This window comes from Heloderma suspectum, chromosome 6, assembly GCF_057233095.1.
Source record: "Heloderma suspectum isolate Gila_16-S chromosome 6, 16-S_ref, whole genome shotgun sequence".
NCBI classification, from domain to species: domain Eukaryota; kingdom Metazoa; phylum Chordata; class Lepidosauria; order Squamata; family Helodermatidae; genus Heloderma; species Heloderma suspectum.
In genome coordinates, this window is record NC_139463.1 from 71,305,845 (window position 1) to 71,323,969 (window position 18,125).

The 18,125-nt window shown below is 47.1% G+C and overlaps 1 protein-coding gene across 1 annotated transcript; it reads left to right on the top strand.

Moving 5' to 3' along the window:
• The first annotated feature begins 1,033 nt into the window (after positions 1-1,033).
• PHB1 (prohibitin 1) lies at positions 1,034-17,788 on the top strand. The gene is made up of 7 exons (XM_084804813.1): positions 1,034-1,090; positions 2,432-2,565; positions 5,891-6,052; positions 8,268-8,410; positions 12,370-12,486; positions 14,790-14,885; positions 16,663-17,788. The coding sequence occupies exons 2-7, from the start codon at positions 2,478-2,480 to the stop codon at positions 16,873-16,875; spliced, it is 819 nt and encodes a 272-aa protein (XP_084660939.1). The 5' UTR covers positions 1,034-1,090; positions 2,432-2,477; the 3' UTR covers positions 16,876-17,788.
• The last annotated feature ends 337 nt before the right edge of the window (positions 17,789-18,125 follow it).

The window sequence follows — 18,125 nt, forward strand, 5'->3', positions numbered from 1 at the left end:
TGTGTGGGCTTCTCAAAGACATCAGGGTGGATGCTGTGCCAAACTAGCTGGCCATTTGATCCATCTGGTTTGTTTAGCAATTTCCCCCAAATGCTCAAAGCCCTCACAAATCTCATCTCAGGAGTTCCCACAACCGTGTAAAGCAGTACTGTCCCAGATACAGGCACTGGTTCTGAGAGAGAGGGGCTGTCTTAACTGAGGCTACTTTTTAAGAAGGGCGTCGGAGCATCAGAAAGGCATTCCCGAAGCCCTGCCCTTTAATTCCAGATGAGCGTGCACTCCCAGCAGTGAGTGAAAAGCACTCTGCATACCCTCAGAGATCCCCTCATCTCTAGTATTGCTTTGTATGCTCCAGGACTGACCCATTGCGTTTAAAAGCAGTGCCTGGGCCAAGGGCCTTTTCTGCGGTGGCCCCCACTGTGTGGAACTCCCTCCCTAGGGAACTTTGCCATGACCCCTCTTTAATGAGCTTCCACCGCGCCTTAAAAACGTGGTTGCTCAGGCGGGCATTTGGGGTGGGTTATAGTGTTTTTAGAGGATGTTTTTACTGTAGAATTGTATTGTTTTAAACTGTTTTATTATATACTTCGTACATCGCCCAGGGTGGTTGGGTGACCAGCCAGATGGGCGATTAATACATTTAATTAATCAATCGATCAATTAATTGATCGATCAATTAATTAATAAAAGCCCTATTTCCTTCGTCTCTGAGCGGAGCTCCTGACTTCCCCCATCCCGCGACTTCTCTCACAGCTTCTCTCAGGCGGCGGGCAATTCCCAAGAAGCCCTGCGGCGGCGAACCAATAGGCAAAAGGAGGGGGCAAAGCATCGCGATGTCCTTCGGGATCGGTAGTTCTATCCGCCTCAGTCTACGGCGCGAGGTAGACCGCGCTGCTGTTCGCCGTCCTTTTCCCGCGGCGACGGCAAGAACTGCGAATCCCGTCGGGCGTTGCGGTACGTAAGGCGCGCGCGCGCGCGAGAGAGAGAGAGAGTATGCTCGGGTGGTTCGGGCGCGTAGATTGTGCGTAAGCGCAGAGGGACCAGGTGGCTCGGCTGGGCATTCATGTGGAGGTCAGCGCTGCCCTGCGAGGTGAGTTCAGCAAGTCGGTCAGGCGGCCGTTGGGCGCGGCCGCCCCGTTTCTTTCCCCCCTCCCTCGTCTGAGCCTGAGGCGGCACTGTGGGTGTTCAGCAGCTGCAGAGAAGTAGCAGAAAAGGTGGAGAAAATAGAGGAAGGGTCGAGGAAGATGGAGGCGGGGGGAAGGAGGTGGCTGGAAGGAGTTCCTGGGCTCCTCCACGCAGTTCTGTCAAGAGCGAAGGTTACAAACTTGTACAGCGCCTAGCACGATGCTAGCCCTCAATAGCTGCCGCAGAGCAGCAGGGAAGTGTGGCGATGCGGAGTGGAATGGTGTGGGTGGGAAAAATAGGGAAGGGTCCTGGGGGATGGGCCAGTTCTGGAAGTGAAGGGGGAAGGAGGAGATGGAGACCCTCATGCAATCTTCCAGGGTTTGAGTGAAGTACTGTGCATCCTGTTTCATGATTGGTATAGCTAGATACTCAGCGCCGGTAGTAATTGGTGATAGTGAAAAGCGGAGAAAAGGTTTGCAGGGGTAGTGGGGTGGGAAAGGGCAGTGGTCCCTGAGAAGGAAAATGAATGGGGCCAGGGGAAGAGCTATAAGGCAGAGAAAAGAGCATAGGAAAGTCCTGCTGAAACCCTGTTCCAGGAGCCAAAGCTCCTTAGAGTATGTGTGTCTACATGTTTCCAGCAGACAAGCTTCCATGGCGGACAAGCATCTGTGAAATACAGCTTGTATGCTGAGCAAAATGGCATCAGATGTGGAGTCCAGCAACCTAGCCAGTCCCAGCACTTTCAGCATTCATTTAAATTTTAACCTTTAAAACATCAAGTTTCCATCCCACATGACTATAGAAAGCTGAAACCATCCATGTAGTTTTAGGTGTAGAAAATAGCTTGAGTAGTAGTTGTAGTAACTAATATAGATGGCATCGGTAAGTATGAGCCTGCATTTCACATCTTGCCCAAATGAACTGATTACTTTTCTTCCTCCCACTCCAGTTGTGGTTGGCATTTCTGTGTATTTATTTTTCCTTTTTCATTGTAAAAACCAAAAAGAAAAACATAATGCCAAATTCTGCAGAACAGAAATCCTTCTTCAAGTGAAGGATGCATTTGTGACAACTGATACAGCTTATTTATAAAAAGTTGATTGCATTTCTAAAAAAAAAAAGGAAGCAGATTTAAAAAAAACACCCCCATTAAGCGCATAGTAAAATAAGATGAACAAAAGTATCTGCTACAACAGGCTTCCCCTGGTGCCCTCCAGATATGGTGGACTGCAACTCCTGTGCTTCCTGGCCAGCTGTTTCACTGTCTCCACTGTCTAATGCTGCTGTACCTTTCCTGGTTGTGCAGGTGTGATTTTCTGGAAAACGCAGGAGCAGGATTTCAGCAGACCCTGATGGCAGCCAAGATCTTTGAGACCGTTGGCAAACTTGGCCTGGGGCTGGCGGTTGCTGGTGGAGTGGTCAACTCAGCTCTTTATAATGGTGAGGAAGCCTTTTCTTCCCTAGCATTTACTCATTGAATAGAACACTGTGATTGACTGTGCCTGATTTAGTGGTTCCTGACTGTGCCTGATTTAGTGGTTCCTGGAATTCTTTAATAGAGGATAAAGGACTGCGTGGCAGAGACAAACAACCTGTATATTCTGTGGGACAAGCAGGAATATACGGGTTCCATTTCCCATAGAATAATTGGAATAACGATTACATTAGGAGCTAATAGAATCCCAAACTATCCCTTAGGCTCAGACTGTGTAGCAATGATTGCGTATAAAATAGATGGGTCCTTATCCTTAATAGTGCCCACATTTGGAGATCAAAAGCAAAACACTGCTGAGAAGTAGTGAACACATATACTGTGGTTCTGAGTGTGATCTACTGTAGGGGTGCAGAATCTCTTTCAGCCGGAAGGCTGAATTCCATCGCAGAGAACCTCTGGGGGGCCACATTCCAGTGGTGGGCAGGTCCGAAGGCAAAACGGGTGAGGCCAAACTACCAGCATATTTTAGCTTAAGGCCAGTAATTAAGCCTTAGGAAAATGGAGGGGGGGACTGCACAAGAGCTGGGAAACGATCAAATGATCAGTGTTTGGGGGAAATGGAGGTGGCCTTTTGGGGACCCTTAGAGGGCTGAATTTGGCCCCTGGGCCTTTGGTTCTGCGCCCCTGATCTATTGGGATGGGAGGATATGGTCCTAGATGTTTTGGCAGTAGCAAGCCTATTGGCAGTACTGTTGTTGCAGTTGCCATTTCCTTCCTTTCTCATGGGCCAGTTGCACTTCTTTAGCTGTTGAGAGGGGCTCATTCAACTGATACTGTTGTCTTCACCTGGTTTGTTTAGTTTAAGAAATGTATACACTGTTTTTCAGGGCAAAGCCCTCCCAAGGCAGCTTACAAACATAAAATGTACACCAAACAATCCCATTGTGAAATGAAAAACAGCAGCAGTTTAAAAACCCAGCATAACACTTCAGTAAAACAGACTGAAACAAAGTTTTTCAGGTCCTTTTTAAAAGCTAACACAGAGGGCCATATGTATTTCAGGTCACTGTTGAAAAGACCCTGTCTCTGATAAATCTTGATGGTGGGCCTGTGAGCCAATCTTAAGGCCTGGGCAGGTGGTCCTTCAAATAACTTGGTCCCAAACCATTTAGGGCTTTAAAGGTCAAAACCAGCACTTTAAATTGAGCATGGAAACAAATGGGCAGCCTGTGTAATGGGTACAGTATTGGCATAATATGTACTGAACTCCTGGCACCTGCAAGCATTCTGTGCCAGTTGGAGTTTCCAAACTCTTTAAAGCACATTGCAGTAGACTACTCTAGGCCTACCCTGAGTGTGTCTAACTGTGGCAAGATTTGCCTTCTCCAGATGGGGTTGCAGCTGGCAAGCCAGCCTACGCTGGGAAAAGGCACTCCTAGCCACCTGCACCTCCATAGATAGTGTTGAGTCCAGGAGATCCCCCCTGCAACAAACTCTTGTACACTTGGTCTTGCAGGGGGAGTGCAACCCCATCCAAATCTGGTTGCAAACCTCCATCTGAACCCATGCAATAATCTGGAAGGGAGGGGAAGCGTTTACTAACAGCAGACTCGTTCTCTGCATTTCTGTCCTTACGTGAGCCAAAGCAGCACCATCCACACACAAGAGGGAGGTATCAGCAGGTTTGGGGGAACCCTTGCCCCCCCAATAGCCCAGTGGGGACAGTGGTCACAGAATGCTGGTTTACTATTGTGGCAGGGGGAACTGAAAACCAGAGTGGGCAGGGGGAATGGAAAGGAACGGAGTATTTATTTTATTTTATTAATTTTTGTGAACCACCCAGAGAGCTTCGGCTATTGGGCGGAATAGAAATTAAATAAATTATTATTATTATTATTATTATTATTATTATTATTATTATCCTGCCTTTTTCCCAATACTGGGACTCAAGGCGGCCTTACAACGTTAAAACTGCTACAATTAAAACCTATAAATAGAAATATAAATACAACTGTATAAAAGTTAAAAATATAATTAAATCATCAATATTAAAATTGTAAAGATATTAAAACATAAATAAATAAATAAATCCTGTGAGAACAGTGGCTGGCTGGCTGGAAACCTGAAAAGGAGCCCTCCATACTGCAACATTTTGCTCAAGAATACAAAATGGCTGGCGTCTCTTAATGGATACACCAGTGAGTTACCAAGTCACCAAGGAATGGGAACAGTCTAAAAAGAATGTATAAGTTAGTGCCAGGGACTGGAACCGGAGCCTCTTGGCCTTTGTGCTACAGCAGCTCAGCTGTTTTTTTTAATGCAATCTGATGTGGGGAGGGGCCACAGATCAATGGCTGAACATGTGTTTTCCATGCAGAAGTTCCCGGGTTCAGTCCCCAACATCTCCAATTAACTCAGATGATGGGAAAGACTCTTGCCCCTCTGCAAAATGGCTACCAGTTGGAATGGACCACACTAGGCTAGATGGACAGATAGTCTGACCAGATTTAAGGCAGCTTCCTATGACCTGACTCACACATAATGCTAACCCATGGTTTGGGTTGCTGAATTCTGGGTTGCTGTGCTGTGCGAACACAGGCATGCTAAGGATCTATGGTTTGTTAACCACAAACAGCCCAGAAAGAGAACCCGTGGTTTGTTGTTGGGTTATGAACCCTTGGTTGTTCAAACCGTGAGTTGTCATTACTTGTGAACTCAGAAACACAGGTTGTTTCTCCAGCCTACAGATGCGGCAGGTGTGAGCAGTCAAAAAAGCCAGCCATTCTCCATGCCATAACTACAGCACCTCAAAGGCATTTGGGATACAGGGGGAAGCTGGAGGAGGGAAATGAACAACCCAGGGAGTTCAGTTGTGGAGGAGGGAAAATACCCACAGTTTGTTCAATTGTGTGCCAGATAAATCCTGGGTAGGGCAACAAACCATGGGTTAAATAAACCATGGCTTAGCATTATGTGCAAACCAGGTCATTGAGTGCTCAGTCCCAGATAATTCAATAATGGGCACAAAGGTGATGCCTCTGCCTGTCTCTCCAGCCTGCCTCATAGGACAGGTTGTCATTTTGATTATGGTTACATTTGTAATAAAATGTATGTGGCCACAAGCATCAGGCTTCCTGCATTGAGCAGGGGGTTGGACTTGATGGTCTTGTAGGCCCCTTCCAACCCTGTGATTCTATGACTGTACGTGTATATGAATCGGAGTTGACATAATGATGGTGGCATAACAGTTCAATATTTCTAGCTTTCCTTGTGTTCTGAGTGTGATGCTGCTGCTGGTGTGTGTCTGATTGGTTTTTGCTCCTCCCCTAGTGGACGCGGGCCACAGGGCTGTCATCTTTGACCGATTCCGAGGCGTTCAGGACATAGTGGTGGGAGAAGGGACCCATTTTCTCATCCCTTGGGTGCAGAAGCCAATCATCTTTGACTGCCGCTCTCGCCCGCGCAACGTTCCTGTAATCACTGGAAGCAAAGGTGAGCCAATTAATTTTTTTTATCCTTTATATTTAAAGGAGTTAAAAGTCAAGGCTGGGTAATGTGAAACTAAAACACAGAGGCAAGCCATCCCATTGCAGTTCTGCTACGGAAATAACAGTTAAAAATATAACAGCATTCGAACAGCTCTCTGCACACATGCGATTTTTTGCAGCGGCTCTTGGAGCTCCTGTAGTCTTTTCGCAAGGTGACAGAAAGCCACAATGTCAAGCAAGACCTTTTCTTCTTTTTTCATGTGTGCAAGGTTCTATCCATCAATTGTTGCTGCCCACTTTCCCCCTGACAGTCCTTTTTGTTAGAAGTTATTCATGGCTCTTTGGGGAGCTACAAGGCTCTCTGCTACTTTGTCACCTCCACATTTGGTGAGCTGCTGCTCATCACCTCCCTGTCCTGAGCAGAGCAGCTGGGACCATGGCAGGGTATTGGAGGGGCATGGCTTGAAGGGAGTCTTGTGGTCTGGGCTCAAAGCCCTTGTGGTCCATATTTGGTTCCCCACCTCTGTGCTTAAGGAGCGCTCAAAGTGTGAAGCGGGCAGGCAGGCAGGCAACCCTAAAGCGGTGCAAGCAATTAGCAGTGGAGAAGAGTGTCTTCCTGGCTTGAAGTGGGAGAATGAGACTAAGGGTGCAATCCTGTGGGGATAGGCAGCCGCCTCCGAACTCGGAGGCAACCGCCTATCCAATGCAGGGCAGGAGAAGCACGGTGGGGATTGTTCCCTCCACGCTTCTCCTGCTCTGCATTTGCGGCTAGACGGCTGATTTCACCTGTCTAGCCGTGGGAGGGTGGAGCGGAGAAGGAGGCTGCTGGACGGCACATAGGATGTGTCGTACCAGTATTTCTGCCCTCCCCTCCCAGGAAAGCCCCATTTTGGCCACTCCGCACTCTTCTTGGGAGCACGGGGCTGTTCTGTGCTGCCTGCGAGGCAGCGCTGAAGATGAGGAAGGTCAGTTCTCTGGGAACCAGATATCCTATGGCCGTCTAGCCACTGACTAGCTGCCATAGGATTGCTCCCTCCAGATGTAATCCTATGCATGTTTAGACAGAAAAAAGGGCTACAACTCTCAGCATGTTGGGAGTTCGGGGCCATTTTTTGAAACATGCATAAGATTGTGCCTTTAGGGAATTGAGAGTAGACAGCCTCCTGTGTGGCAGAGCTCCCCAGAAGGAAAAGTGGTGTAGTCAAAGGTAGAGGATGGTGTGTGTTTTTTAAGGGCTAGATGTTTTTACCTTGTTGCATGGGGCAGTGGTTTGCAAAGTGTCCCAGGGAACATTGAGGTTCCTCAGGAATTTTATCAGGGGTTCCTCGATGACAAGGTCAGTAATGGCAGACAAATTTCCCAGGAAGTTTACTGGCCCACCGTGGCAATAACGCCACAGGGGAGTGGTGGGTGCACTCACACAGGTGTGAGGCCTAACAGGCCTGGCTATTGCCCCCTAGAATGTCCCAGAATCCTCTGCAATGCACTGGGATTCCATTGTAGGGATTCTTCACCAGAGAAGTCAGCCTAGAAACACTTCTGTCAAGGCAAAACAAGCCAAGCCCACTGGCATAGGGAATTATTACCCAGGTTTCACTAGTGTTCTGTTTTCCTCTCCTGGCTCCTAAATCCTGCTGGGGTCAGACTTCTCTGTGACAAGGGAACAAAACCTAAACTTTACCAGATAGCATTGACTCCTAAAGAAAGCTGTGTGCAGTCTGTCTTTCCTTTCTCCAGCCTCAGTAAGGATCGGAAGGCTGAGCCTGGGAAGTGGTCATACATAGACATCCCCCACCCCACCCCCCCAACACACCACACACATGGATATGTTGGCAAAATCACCCTCCTCTGTTTTGGCTTGGTGGCACTTGGGTAGGCTCAGAAGAGCTTACTGCTTATTTATTTATTTAAACTATTTTTATCCCGCTCCTCAGCCAAAAAGGCTCTGGGGTGGTTTACATAAAATAAGTACAAGACACCCCCTGCCTGCTGGCTTACTATCTAAAACTACACAACGTGCAAAGAAAAGGAGATGGGGAGGGAAGGAGAGGAGAATAGTCGTCTCCCAGCAGGGCTGGTGGAATGGCTTTGCTTCCCCTCTCATCCCTCTCTGTTACAGCCTGCTGGAATGTGTGCAGGTGGTGACAGTTGAGGGAGGAAGACATTTTGACTTGCCGAAGTGCGTATCTACTCTAACCCTCTTCCTCTCTGCCCGGTAGATCTACAGAATGTGAACATCACTCTGCGAATCCTGTTCAGGCCGGTGACTGTACAGCTTCCCCGGATCTTCACCACGATCGGCGAGGACTATGATGAGCGAGTGTTGCCTTCCATCACAACTGAGATTCTCAAATCTGTGGTGGTAAGTGCTAGTGGTGGGGCGAATGGATAAACCAGCCATCTTGTGGGACTTGAGCGTGTCTAACCTTTTTGCAGGCATCTGTCTTGGCCTGGGTACTTAATTTAGGGGGCCACTGGAAAGGAAGAAGGTTATTTATCCTTGTCCCCACCGGGCCCTTTGTACCTGTCATTCTCTGTGACAGGTGCTCCTGTCAGGTGCTCCTATGACAAGGATGGGGAACATCCGGCCTGCCAGATGTTGTTGGTCTACACCTCCCATTATCCTTCACTATTGGCTATGCTGGCTAGGACTGATGGGAGCTGTGGTCCAGCAACATCTGGAGGGCCACAGGTTTCCCACCCCGTCCTATGAAGTGGCTTCGCGTTCGTGGCTCTTTGCTCTACAGATGGGAGTTACTGGTGAACGGGTTCGCCCTGGCTCTGGAGGTGAGTTGGACAAAACAGATGTGAGCTCTTCCCTGACTATCTCCCTCCCAGTTTCCTTCGGGTCTTATGTTTGTCTTTCTTGGAGAAAGGGAAAGCAACAGTACACGACAAAGGAAGAGGAGATCTTGAATGGGGTATAAAGCCTTAGGCCCAGTGTGTCTCAGGTCATGCAGCTCTTTATCAGGGGAAACTGGTTTGGTTCTTTCAAAGGTGGGGTGGAGAACCTGAGGTCTAGTGGCCAAATCCAGCCCTCCTGGTGTCCCCAGAGGGCCAGGCCCCCTTCCCCTGGTTCCACCCCCTTTTGCGTAACCACTAATTGTTTGGTGGTTTCCCAGCATCTCTACAGTATTTTCCCCATTCTGAAAGGCTGAAATGCCTTCCTGAAGGCTGACTTACTGGCAGTAAGCTGAAATGTGCTGGTATTCTTTAATTTTTGGCCTCGCCCCTTTTGCCTTTGGCCCTGCCCACCACTGGAATGCAGCCCCCAGGATCTTTTCCAAAATGGAATGCGGCCCTCAAGCTGAGAGAGGTTCTGCACCCCTGTTTCAGAGGACCAAACTAGCAGGTGTGGAAGGGCCTGACTCAGATGTGGGAGGCAGGGGAGGTTTTCAGGAGTTCTGTCTCAGGACTACGTCCCAACACCTGTGAGCAACCTTAATTCCACTGCTAGAACTGGGACTACAAATACAAGGCACCCCACTCAGGTAAAGAAGGGAGGACAACCCACTAGATGGGGTGTCGTCCCCCCCCCCCCACACACACACACACATTGTTTCTTAGAGAAACAAACTTCTGGCAGTTTTATAAGAGCTGGGGACGTTGTTTTTAAATAATCCGAGTTTAATAGCTGCGCATTAGTGAATATTAGACTGCAGCCTGTCATACTATTCCATCTGTTTCTGTTCCTTTGAGGCATTCTTGACATTTTAAAATCCTAATCCCACCAAATTGCAAACCACTTTAACCCTTTGCCCCTGCAGCAGTCTGGCTCTGGATAGCCCCTGCATGGGGGAAAAAATCCATGCAGTTGCTAATGGTGTGAAGAGTATCTAGTTGGGCCTTAAATTAAGGTGGTCTTGGATGGTGCCTTGGAGTAATGAGGAAGGGTTACGCTGAGGTAACATCCAGGACTGCTTTATTTAGTTAGTGTTAAAGTGGACCCAAGCAGTTGCCCCTGACAAAGAGCTGTTTGACTTGAGCCAATAGTTAACTCTTCATGTACCCCCTTAAGGTCTCCTCTCTTTGTCCCAATCTGTCCTGCTGCTCTCAGGCTATGGTGCCCATCTCCCCCACTTCTGGTTCTTCTTCCCACCACCACCTGCTCAACTGTCATTATTGCGGCCTTGGCCATGATCTGGCAGTTTAGGTTTAGTTTGCCATTTTTCCACAACAGACTGTGCCCAAAGCAACTCATAATAAACACTGACTTGTCAAAATACACAAGGGGGGGGGGGGGAGATGCCCCAGTTTGTTAGAGAATATATCAGTGAATTCAATAGAACATATCAATGAAGCTCAGAAGGCGGCAACGAGGGAGAGGGCCTTCTCTGTGGTGGCCCCCCATGTTTGGAACGAGCTCCCCAGTAAGGTCCGCCTAGCACCAACATTGTTATCTTTTTGGCCCCAGGTTAAGGCCCACCTCTTTTCCCGGGTATTTGGCAGCATATGATGAGTTTAATCGGTCCTGGATGTGTCTTTAGTTAGGACTACCTGTTCAAAGTTGCTTTTAGTTATATGTTGTTTGTGCATATTGTCTGTGTGCTTTCCTGTAAATGGCTTTTAAACTTTTTATATTGCATTTGATGCTTTAACTTCTGTAGACTGCCCAGAGATCTTCAGCTATGGGGTGGTATGGAAATGTAATAATAATAAATTCAACTGAGACCAAAAAACCCCACCACCACAATTCAATAAGCATAGAACAAATCCAGTATTACAGTGAAATAACAAGTATGAAGCAAAAGCAGAATTAACAGACCAAAAAATAATAATAACGAAGACAATCCACACTCCTGATGCTGCTCTTGCTGCAGGTCGGACTTCTCACCACTCTAGATGTTCCACAGCTGGGTCACTGATCTCTCCTCCAGAGGAGGCTGGCAGCAGTAAAAGGGAAGAGCTGGGGAAAAGTGAGGAAGGCAAGTCCTCTTCCCCAGCCTCCTAAGCATCCCAGCAGCTGTGTTGCTGATCAGCAGCTGTGTTCTCCTGGAACCAGTGGGGTAAGATAGAGCCAAGGGCCCCTTGGGGCAAGAACCAACAGCAAGGAGGAGCAAATCTGCTTTTCCCCCTGCAGTTCAGGCAGCCCAACACATCTGGAGGGCATCAGGGTGGGGAAGGCTGCGTTTCACTGTGCACAATCCACCCACGCTACTCTGGGCATTGTGCGAACTGGGGGAGCATTTCTCATTGCTGTCAACTTTGATCTGCTGAAGCATCTCCCCCCCCCTGCCGCCGTTTCAGGCCCCAGAATCAGTGGGGTGCCTTCCATCCTGTTTTTTATCACTGGTGCATGGGGGACCTCCTCATCTGTCAGTTTTTTAATCCTTATTCGATGAGAAATCCATTGGGAAAGAAGGAAGCAACTTCCAAGTTTCAGCTTACCCATATGGTCATTTTCCTCTTGGTTTGCGTAGCTCCCCCCCCCCCCCCCCGGCCATTACAGCATTTGGCTGAAGTGCCATGAAGCCAATAATGTTCACTATTGGAAAAATACCAGAATATGAAATACATTGTATTGTTTTTTTGGTAGGGAGGAAATAGGCAAAGAAATTGGCTGTAAAAGCTGAATAGTATTTGACTTCTCATCCATAAACTCTTTTACTTAAAAGCTAGTGTTGTATTTTAATGGATAACTGTTGTAGCTGTTTTAAATTTTGCGTGTTTTAATTCTATTGTGAGCCACTTTGATGTGGGTTTTGTTTTTTGAGCAAGGCGTCTAAGAAATTTAAGTAATAAAAGAAAATAAAAATCAGTCCTGGGGGTTTTCTGCAAAGGTGCAAGTAAAAAAACAATACAGGTTCAGTTGCAAAGTCCTGTAGAATACCGAAAGACATGGCGTTGCCTTGGTCCAGAAAAGCAGGCTGTTAGTTTGGCACAACAATTCCAATTAACATAAGAACCCTGCTGGATTGAACTGAAGTTCCATGTGGTCTAGTGACTAGATCAGGGGTGCAGAATATATTTTCAGTGGAGGACTGGATTCTGCCCCCCCACCACCAGGCCATACACAGGCCAGTTGGTATCCAGCTGGGAAGGATCAGGTGTATGACTGGGGCAGGAGGGCAAGGAGGTGGTACTACAGAGCTCAATCTTATCCATGCAAATGGGGCTGAACTCTTCCACTTTCCCAAATGGGAGGAAAAAAGAATGCTAATGTGAAAAAGTGACTTTCAGAGGCCAACACCCATAGCCAACATTGGAGGATATGGACTAGGTGACCCTTTGTCCTGCTCCAACAGCAGCCCTTGCAGGCAAACTTGCAGGAGCGCTTGGGCTTGCAGCTGTACTTCAAGCCTTTTGCACATCTTGTTTCAGGCTCGTTTTGATGCTGGCGAGTTGATCACGCAGAGAGAGCTGGTTTCCAGGCAAGTGAGCGAAGACCTCACAGAAAGAGCAGCGACATTTGGACTCATCCTAGACGATGTTTCCTTGGTAAGAGACCTTCTGTGTCCAGAAGCTTTGCCGATAGAAGATGGATTCGGGTCTAAACCAGGGGTAGGGAGAATCTGTGGCCCCCCAGTTGTTGTTGGACTACACCTCCCACCATCCCACATCATGGCTGGCTGGGGCTGATGAGTATTGGAGTCCCACAACATGTGGAGGGTCACAGGTTGCCCACTCCAGGGCTAGAGGAAAGGGGCCCTTAAGTTTCACACCCAGCACCCAGAGGTCTTCAGTGAGAGAGTCCAGGTACAGCAAGAAGATCTGTATCAGGAATACTTTAGTGCTGGAAAGGCTCCGTGTCTCAATTCAGAAGCTGACAGATTCCTGTTTTATTTTCCCCCAAACAATTAATAAGGTGAATGTTTTGTCTTTTAATCTACCGAAAGTGCAAAGCTTAAGGTCGTGGGAAGCTTTCAAAGAGCTCTTCCCGCTGCAAACGTAGTAGTAGGATTTTAACTCTTGAATGCAGTTGGGCATTGTTGTCAGCCTGCATGATCTATACCAGCCTTCCCCAACCTAGCACCCTCTAAATGTGTTGGACTGCAATTCCTATTATGGAATTGTGGGAATTGCAGTCCAACACATCTGGAGGGTGCTAAGTTGGGGAAAGCTGATCTCTACTGAGATTGTGATTATTATTTTTTTTTTGAAGGGACACTTCAGATACAATTGGCAGGGGTGAGTAAGCTCAAGGGCTCCCTCTGCTGGTTACAGTGAAATGTTTGGGTGGAGATTAAGGTTCCATCTAAGGCTGCACACAATTCTCAAATCTGTAGGTGACACCTTTGTCAGAGCTCCAGAGTCGACAACATCAGTGGGGGTGGGGGGGAGCTGGACACTTGAATGCTGGGTTGTTGTTTTCATTTCTGTTTCCATCATGGAGAAGAAGTACAGCAGTTCACTGGTTGTTCTAAAGTCCGGAATATGACATTAAGGACACAATCCTATGCAGAAAAAAAGTCCTACAATTCCCAGCATTCCCCAGCCAGGGAATGCTGGGAGTTGTAGGACTTTTTTTTGTCTAAACATGCCTAGGATTGCACCCTTAGTCACTAAAACTAACTTAGTCTGCATCCAACCCAAAGATTGCACCACAGAAATGTTGATCTTTGGTTGCATCCTAAAGGAATTCTTCAGAATGTAGCACTGAGTTCAACTAAATTAATTTGGACCCAGTCCCTATAGAAGTATAAAATGCTTACTTTTTTCACTGAATGGATGATATCTTTCTGAAAATATCCAGCAAGCTTTTGGGTGATGCATGGTGGTTCTGGATAGTTGCTTAGTATAATAAAATAGGGTGGATTTTTTAAAATTCATATGTATTTCAAGACTTTAGTTGTTTGTTGCCTGATTGTGCTGAGAATAAAATGGGTTGCTGGATGGATACCAGTCTTTATTACAGATAAACCAGTTTAACTGTCATGACTGTCACCCTGCAGGGAACCATGCAAGACTAGGAATCGCTCTCAAAGAATGTTTGGCATACTCGTAAAACTACAGCTCCCAGGGTTTCTCGGCTGCACACAATTAAAATAGAGTCTCAGCAGATTTAAGCAGTAACGAGAGCCAGATTAAATGTTGGACAAATTTGGAGCAATTATTTTATAGTATTCATTCAGAAAATATAAACAAAGTTAAATAACGCCAACCCCATCAAATACCAGAATGACTTCTGATGCCTGAATTATTTCTAGTTCTGAGTAGCCTTTAGTTCTGGGGAAAGCTGCCCACAGAACAGACCTGAAGAAGATGGACAAGGGAAGTTGGGTTTTGATGTGTCTGTTTGGCATCTTGCCCCTCATGGGACATGCAGCAGCATTCAGATGACCACACATGGCTTAAGCAAGCAAGACACGAATGAGTGTTGGCTGCTCATGCTTCTCCCTTTGCACAAGTAAATGGCAAACCAGGATGTCTTCAGTTAACCATAGTTTTCTGTTATTTCTGAACAAGGAAACTGAAAAATGGCTTCTGAAGAGCCAGGATATAAAGCCATGTTTTGAAGTTGGCATAATATCTTGGCTCATTCATATCTCCGTTTACATGATCATCTGAAAATGGCTGCCTTCCATCATGAAGAATTTCCAAATCCTCTCTTTGGTAGATGGCGCTAACTAAATACAAAAAGTCCAGCAGCTACAGCCAAGCATGTTTTCATGTCACTGATGCGTCAATGAAACCTGGATATAAGCTGGGGCCCCAACTGCCTTTGGAACTGATCATATTTCTCCATCTTTATTGACAGTATGTTGTCATAGTTCATGGGGTGTGTTTTCTTTCCCTCTTAGACACATTTGACATTCGGGAAGGAGTTCACAGAAGCTGTAGAAATGAAGCAAGTAGCGCAGCAAGAAGCAGAGAGGGCCAGGTTCATAGTGGAAAAGGTGAGAATGTTGAGCTTGCCAGATGGCCTCAGTGTCATCTCGTTTCTTGGTGAAGTAACCATGGAGAGTTTTTCACCTTCTTATCCAGTGCTCCATTTGTTTCATGTTGCTCAGAATCCATCACTTGTAGTGTCCTTTTTTCAAACATGCAAATACTTTAGAGCAGGGAAATGGCATCTTCCAGATGTTTTAGACTGTGACTTCCATCAGCCCCAGCTAGTGGTCAGGGGAATGGGAGTTAGAGTCTAAAACTGGAGGGCACCGAGTTGGAGAAGGCTACTTAGAATCATAGGAACATAAGAAGAGCCCTGCTGGATCAGTCCAAGGGTCTATCTCATCCAGCTTCCCGTATTAATCAGCCAGATGCTTCTGGGAAGCCCCCAAGCAGGAGGACAAAAGCACTCTCCTGCCCTTGTTCCCAAGCGGCGACTCAATTTGTAGGTGTGGCAGTGGTTGTACAAACTGTTTGCCACATAAAGCAGCAACCACGCCACTGCCCCACACACAAATCAGAGCAAACAGGTTGCTCAGGGCAAAGGAAGTGCACATCAGAAGATACAAGAATGGGATAAGACGGCAAACGGTTTTGCCAAGTTCCTTAAAGCCTTTGGCAGAAGCATGTAACTGATGACCAGAATCCTCTGCCTTCCCATTATTTGACTGCATAGCTTTACAAAGCGCAGAGTCTGAAACCAACAATCTGTTGCGCTTTTCCCCACACTGTGTATGTTGTTTTTCTGCTTCCAGATGTTGGAACAGCAGCTCCCCTTCCCTCCTCTATGGCCCTCCTCAAAAGCTGTCTCTTTATTAAAGCCTTACTTGACTTATCCTAGCCTCACCTTGTCTGCATCTCCCTACCCATTTACATAAGAAGAGCCCTGCTGGATCAGACCAAGGGTCCATCTAGTCCAGCATTCTGTTCACACAGTGGCCAACCAGCCACCCACAGGAAACCCACAAGCAGGGCATGCAGGCAACAGCACCTTCCCGCCCATGTTCCCCAGCAGCTGGTGTACAGAGGCTCACTGTCTTTGGCACTGGAGGTAGCAGTCCACATTCTCTACCAACATCACAGGTCACTCAGAATGACTGTGATCCCTCTGGGCAGGGGCAGTGTCACTTGCATGTGTTGTATGGCATAGACCATGCAGCTGGTACTTTGAATATTTTTGTTTCCAAAAATTCCCCTCCCATTTGGAAGCTTTCCCATGAGGAAACTGGCTCTCTTGCAGATAAAGCTGCAAGATTCTGAAAGGTAGGCTGTTCCCTGCAATTCACAATGTGTCCACAGCCACACTTTCTGTATGCTTGGCTGTAGAAAGTGTTTGGCTGTTGATGGGGATGAGTGGGACCTGCAACAAAATGTTGCAACATATTCTTGCCTCCTCTTGAGAGTTCTCCTGTTCTGGATTCCTGCGTGCCATGCCTGCCTCCATTCCATCTTGCCCCCTCCACATTTTCTTTTTTTCTTTTCTAGCTGACAGTCAACATCTGGGGCCACTGAGCATGCTCAATCCTTATTGGGCTGTTGCCTTTTTTTTTTTAAGAGGGGGCGGTTGCTTCCTTTAGTTTTTTGTAAGTATTAATTCTGCAATGCTTGGTGTAGCCCAAACATGCCAATTGCCCCCCTCCTTTCTTGTCAGTTGCCCTGTTTTGGCTACATTCCTCTCGGCACTCCCTGCCAGAGTTCACAGTTAGGAGGGGGTGTGCATGACGCATTGATCAACCCAACCCTTTCCCTGAAGTTCATTGCCTGTTTTCTCCTGCACTTCCACAGGCAGAGCAGCAGAAGAAAGCCGCTATCATTTCAGCTGAGGGGGACTCAAAAGCAGCTGAGCTGATAGCCAATTCGCTAGCTTCCGTGGGTGACGGCCTCATCGAATTGCGCAAACTTGAGGCAGCTGAAGACATTGCTTACCAGCTCTCCCGGTCCCGCAATATCACCTACCTGCCATCAGGACAGTCAGTGTTGCTCCAGCTACCCCAATGAGTGTCCTGGCCGTCCATGTCCCTGCCTTTTTTCTACTATAAAATAACCAATTAGCCAAAAGTAATCACTGAGTTTTCCCAGTTTTGGTGTCGAAAATAAAGGAAATGAAAATTTAAAATGGATTGAAAATCCCTTCATCTAATAAAGGCAATCAATCTTTCAACCGGTAGAATATTCTTTTTAGCAGATCAGTACTCGGAACAAGAGCTGTGATGGACTGGGGAGCTGGTAAGCTAAGTGGGGGGGGGGGTGTCCTAATTTCACCCAGCACATCCTCTGGAGAGAACATCTATTTTTAACAAGACTTTGCCCTGCCAGTTTTAGGCAAACTCTGGTCCATACCATCAGCACTAAGCTGACCTTGGTGGGCTGCTGTTTATGGAAAAGAGCAGGGCAGTTTTTCCTCGGTCCCTTCTTTCCTGCCAAATTCAGCGTCGCACAGGGGTGTATTGGCATAAGAAACTCTGTTTGCCAGCCTCTGCGTAATGCCCACATTGAGCTGCAACAGGGCAGACTTTAACACCTGAGACAGTTTCAGCCCTGTGTAGATCTGAGAGCAGAACATTTCTGCATGGAATTACAGCTCTTCTGCCCTTCGCATAAATCTCCCTTCTTGGGATCAGCCATTCCTCTCCTCTATGGCTTGTCCATGCTGACATTACCTGTCCTTGCACAGGAAAGGACTGATCCTGCAAACAGCAGGCACCTGTTTCACATTCTCACCCCAGCTTAAGAGGGGATACGGCAGGTTTATTCCGCTGATTGCCTGGTGCCGGCAGCATTCACTAGTGTGTTATCATGGCTCTTTTAATCACTTTGAAAGATGTTCACTTAGCAATGAAGATGCAAAATATTAAATTGTATTAACCAACCTTCAATAACTGAACAAATAAAATGTCCCTTCTTAACTGTGTGGCTTTGTATTTACTACAGTAAGGGCACAATCCTATAGCCGCTTGTCAGTCAATGCAGGGCAGCTGGAGCACGGAGGAGACAATGTGCTCCTCCCACCCTGCATTGGATAGACTGCTGCCTCTCCAGATAGGATTGCGCCCTAAGACACCTTCAGCCAATATCAAGGTCTTGTTAGTTTTTTTGGCAGTCCCAACACATCTGGAGGAAGCCAGGTTGGGGAAGACTGCTGTAGCTTTATTGTGTGTTTTTCCCCATTTTCTTTATACAGAGTGTGTGTGTGTGTTTTAAAGCAGGCATTGTCCAAGAAATAGTGGCAGCCGTGTTTGTTTGTGTGT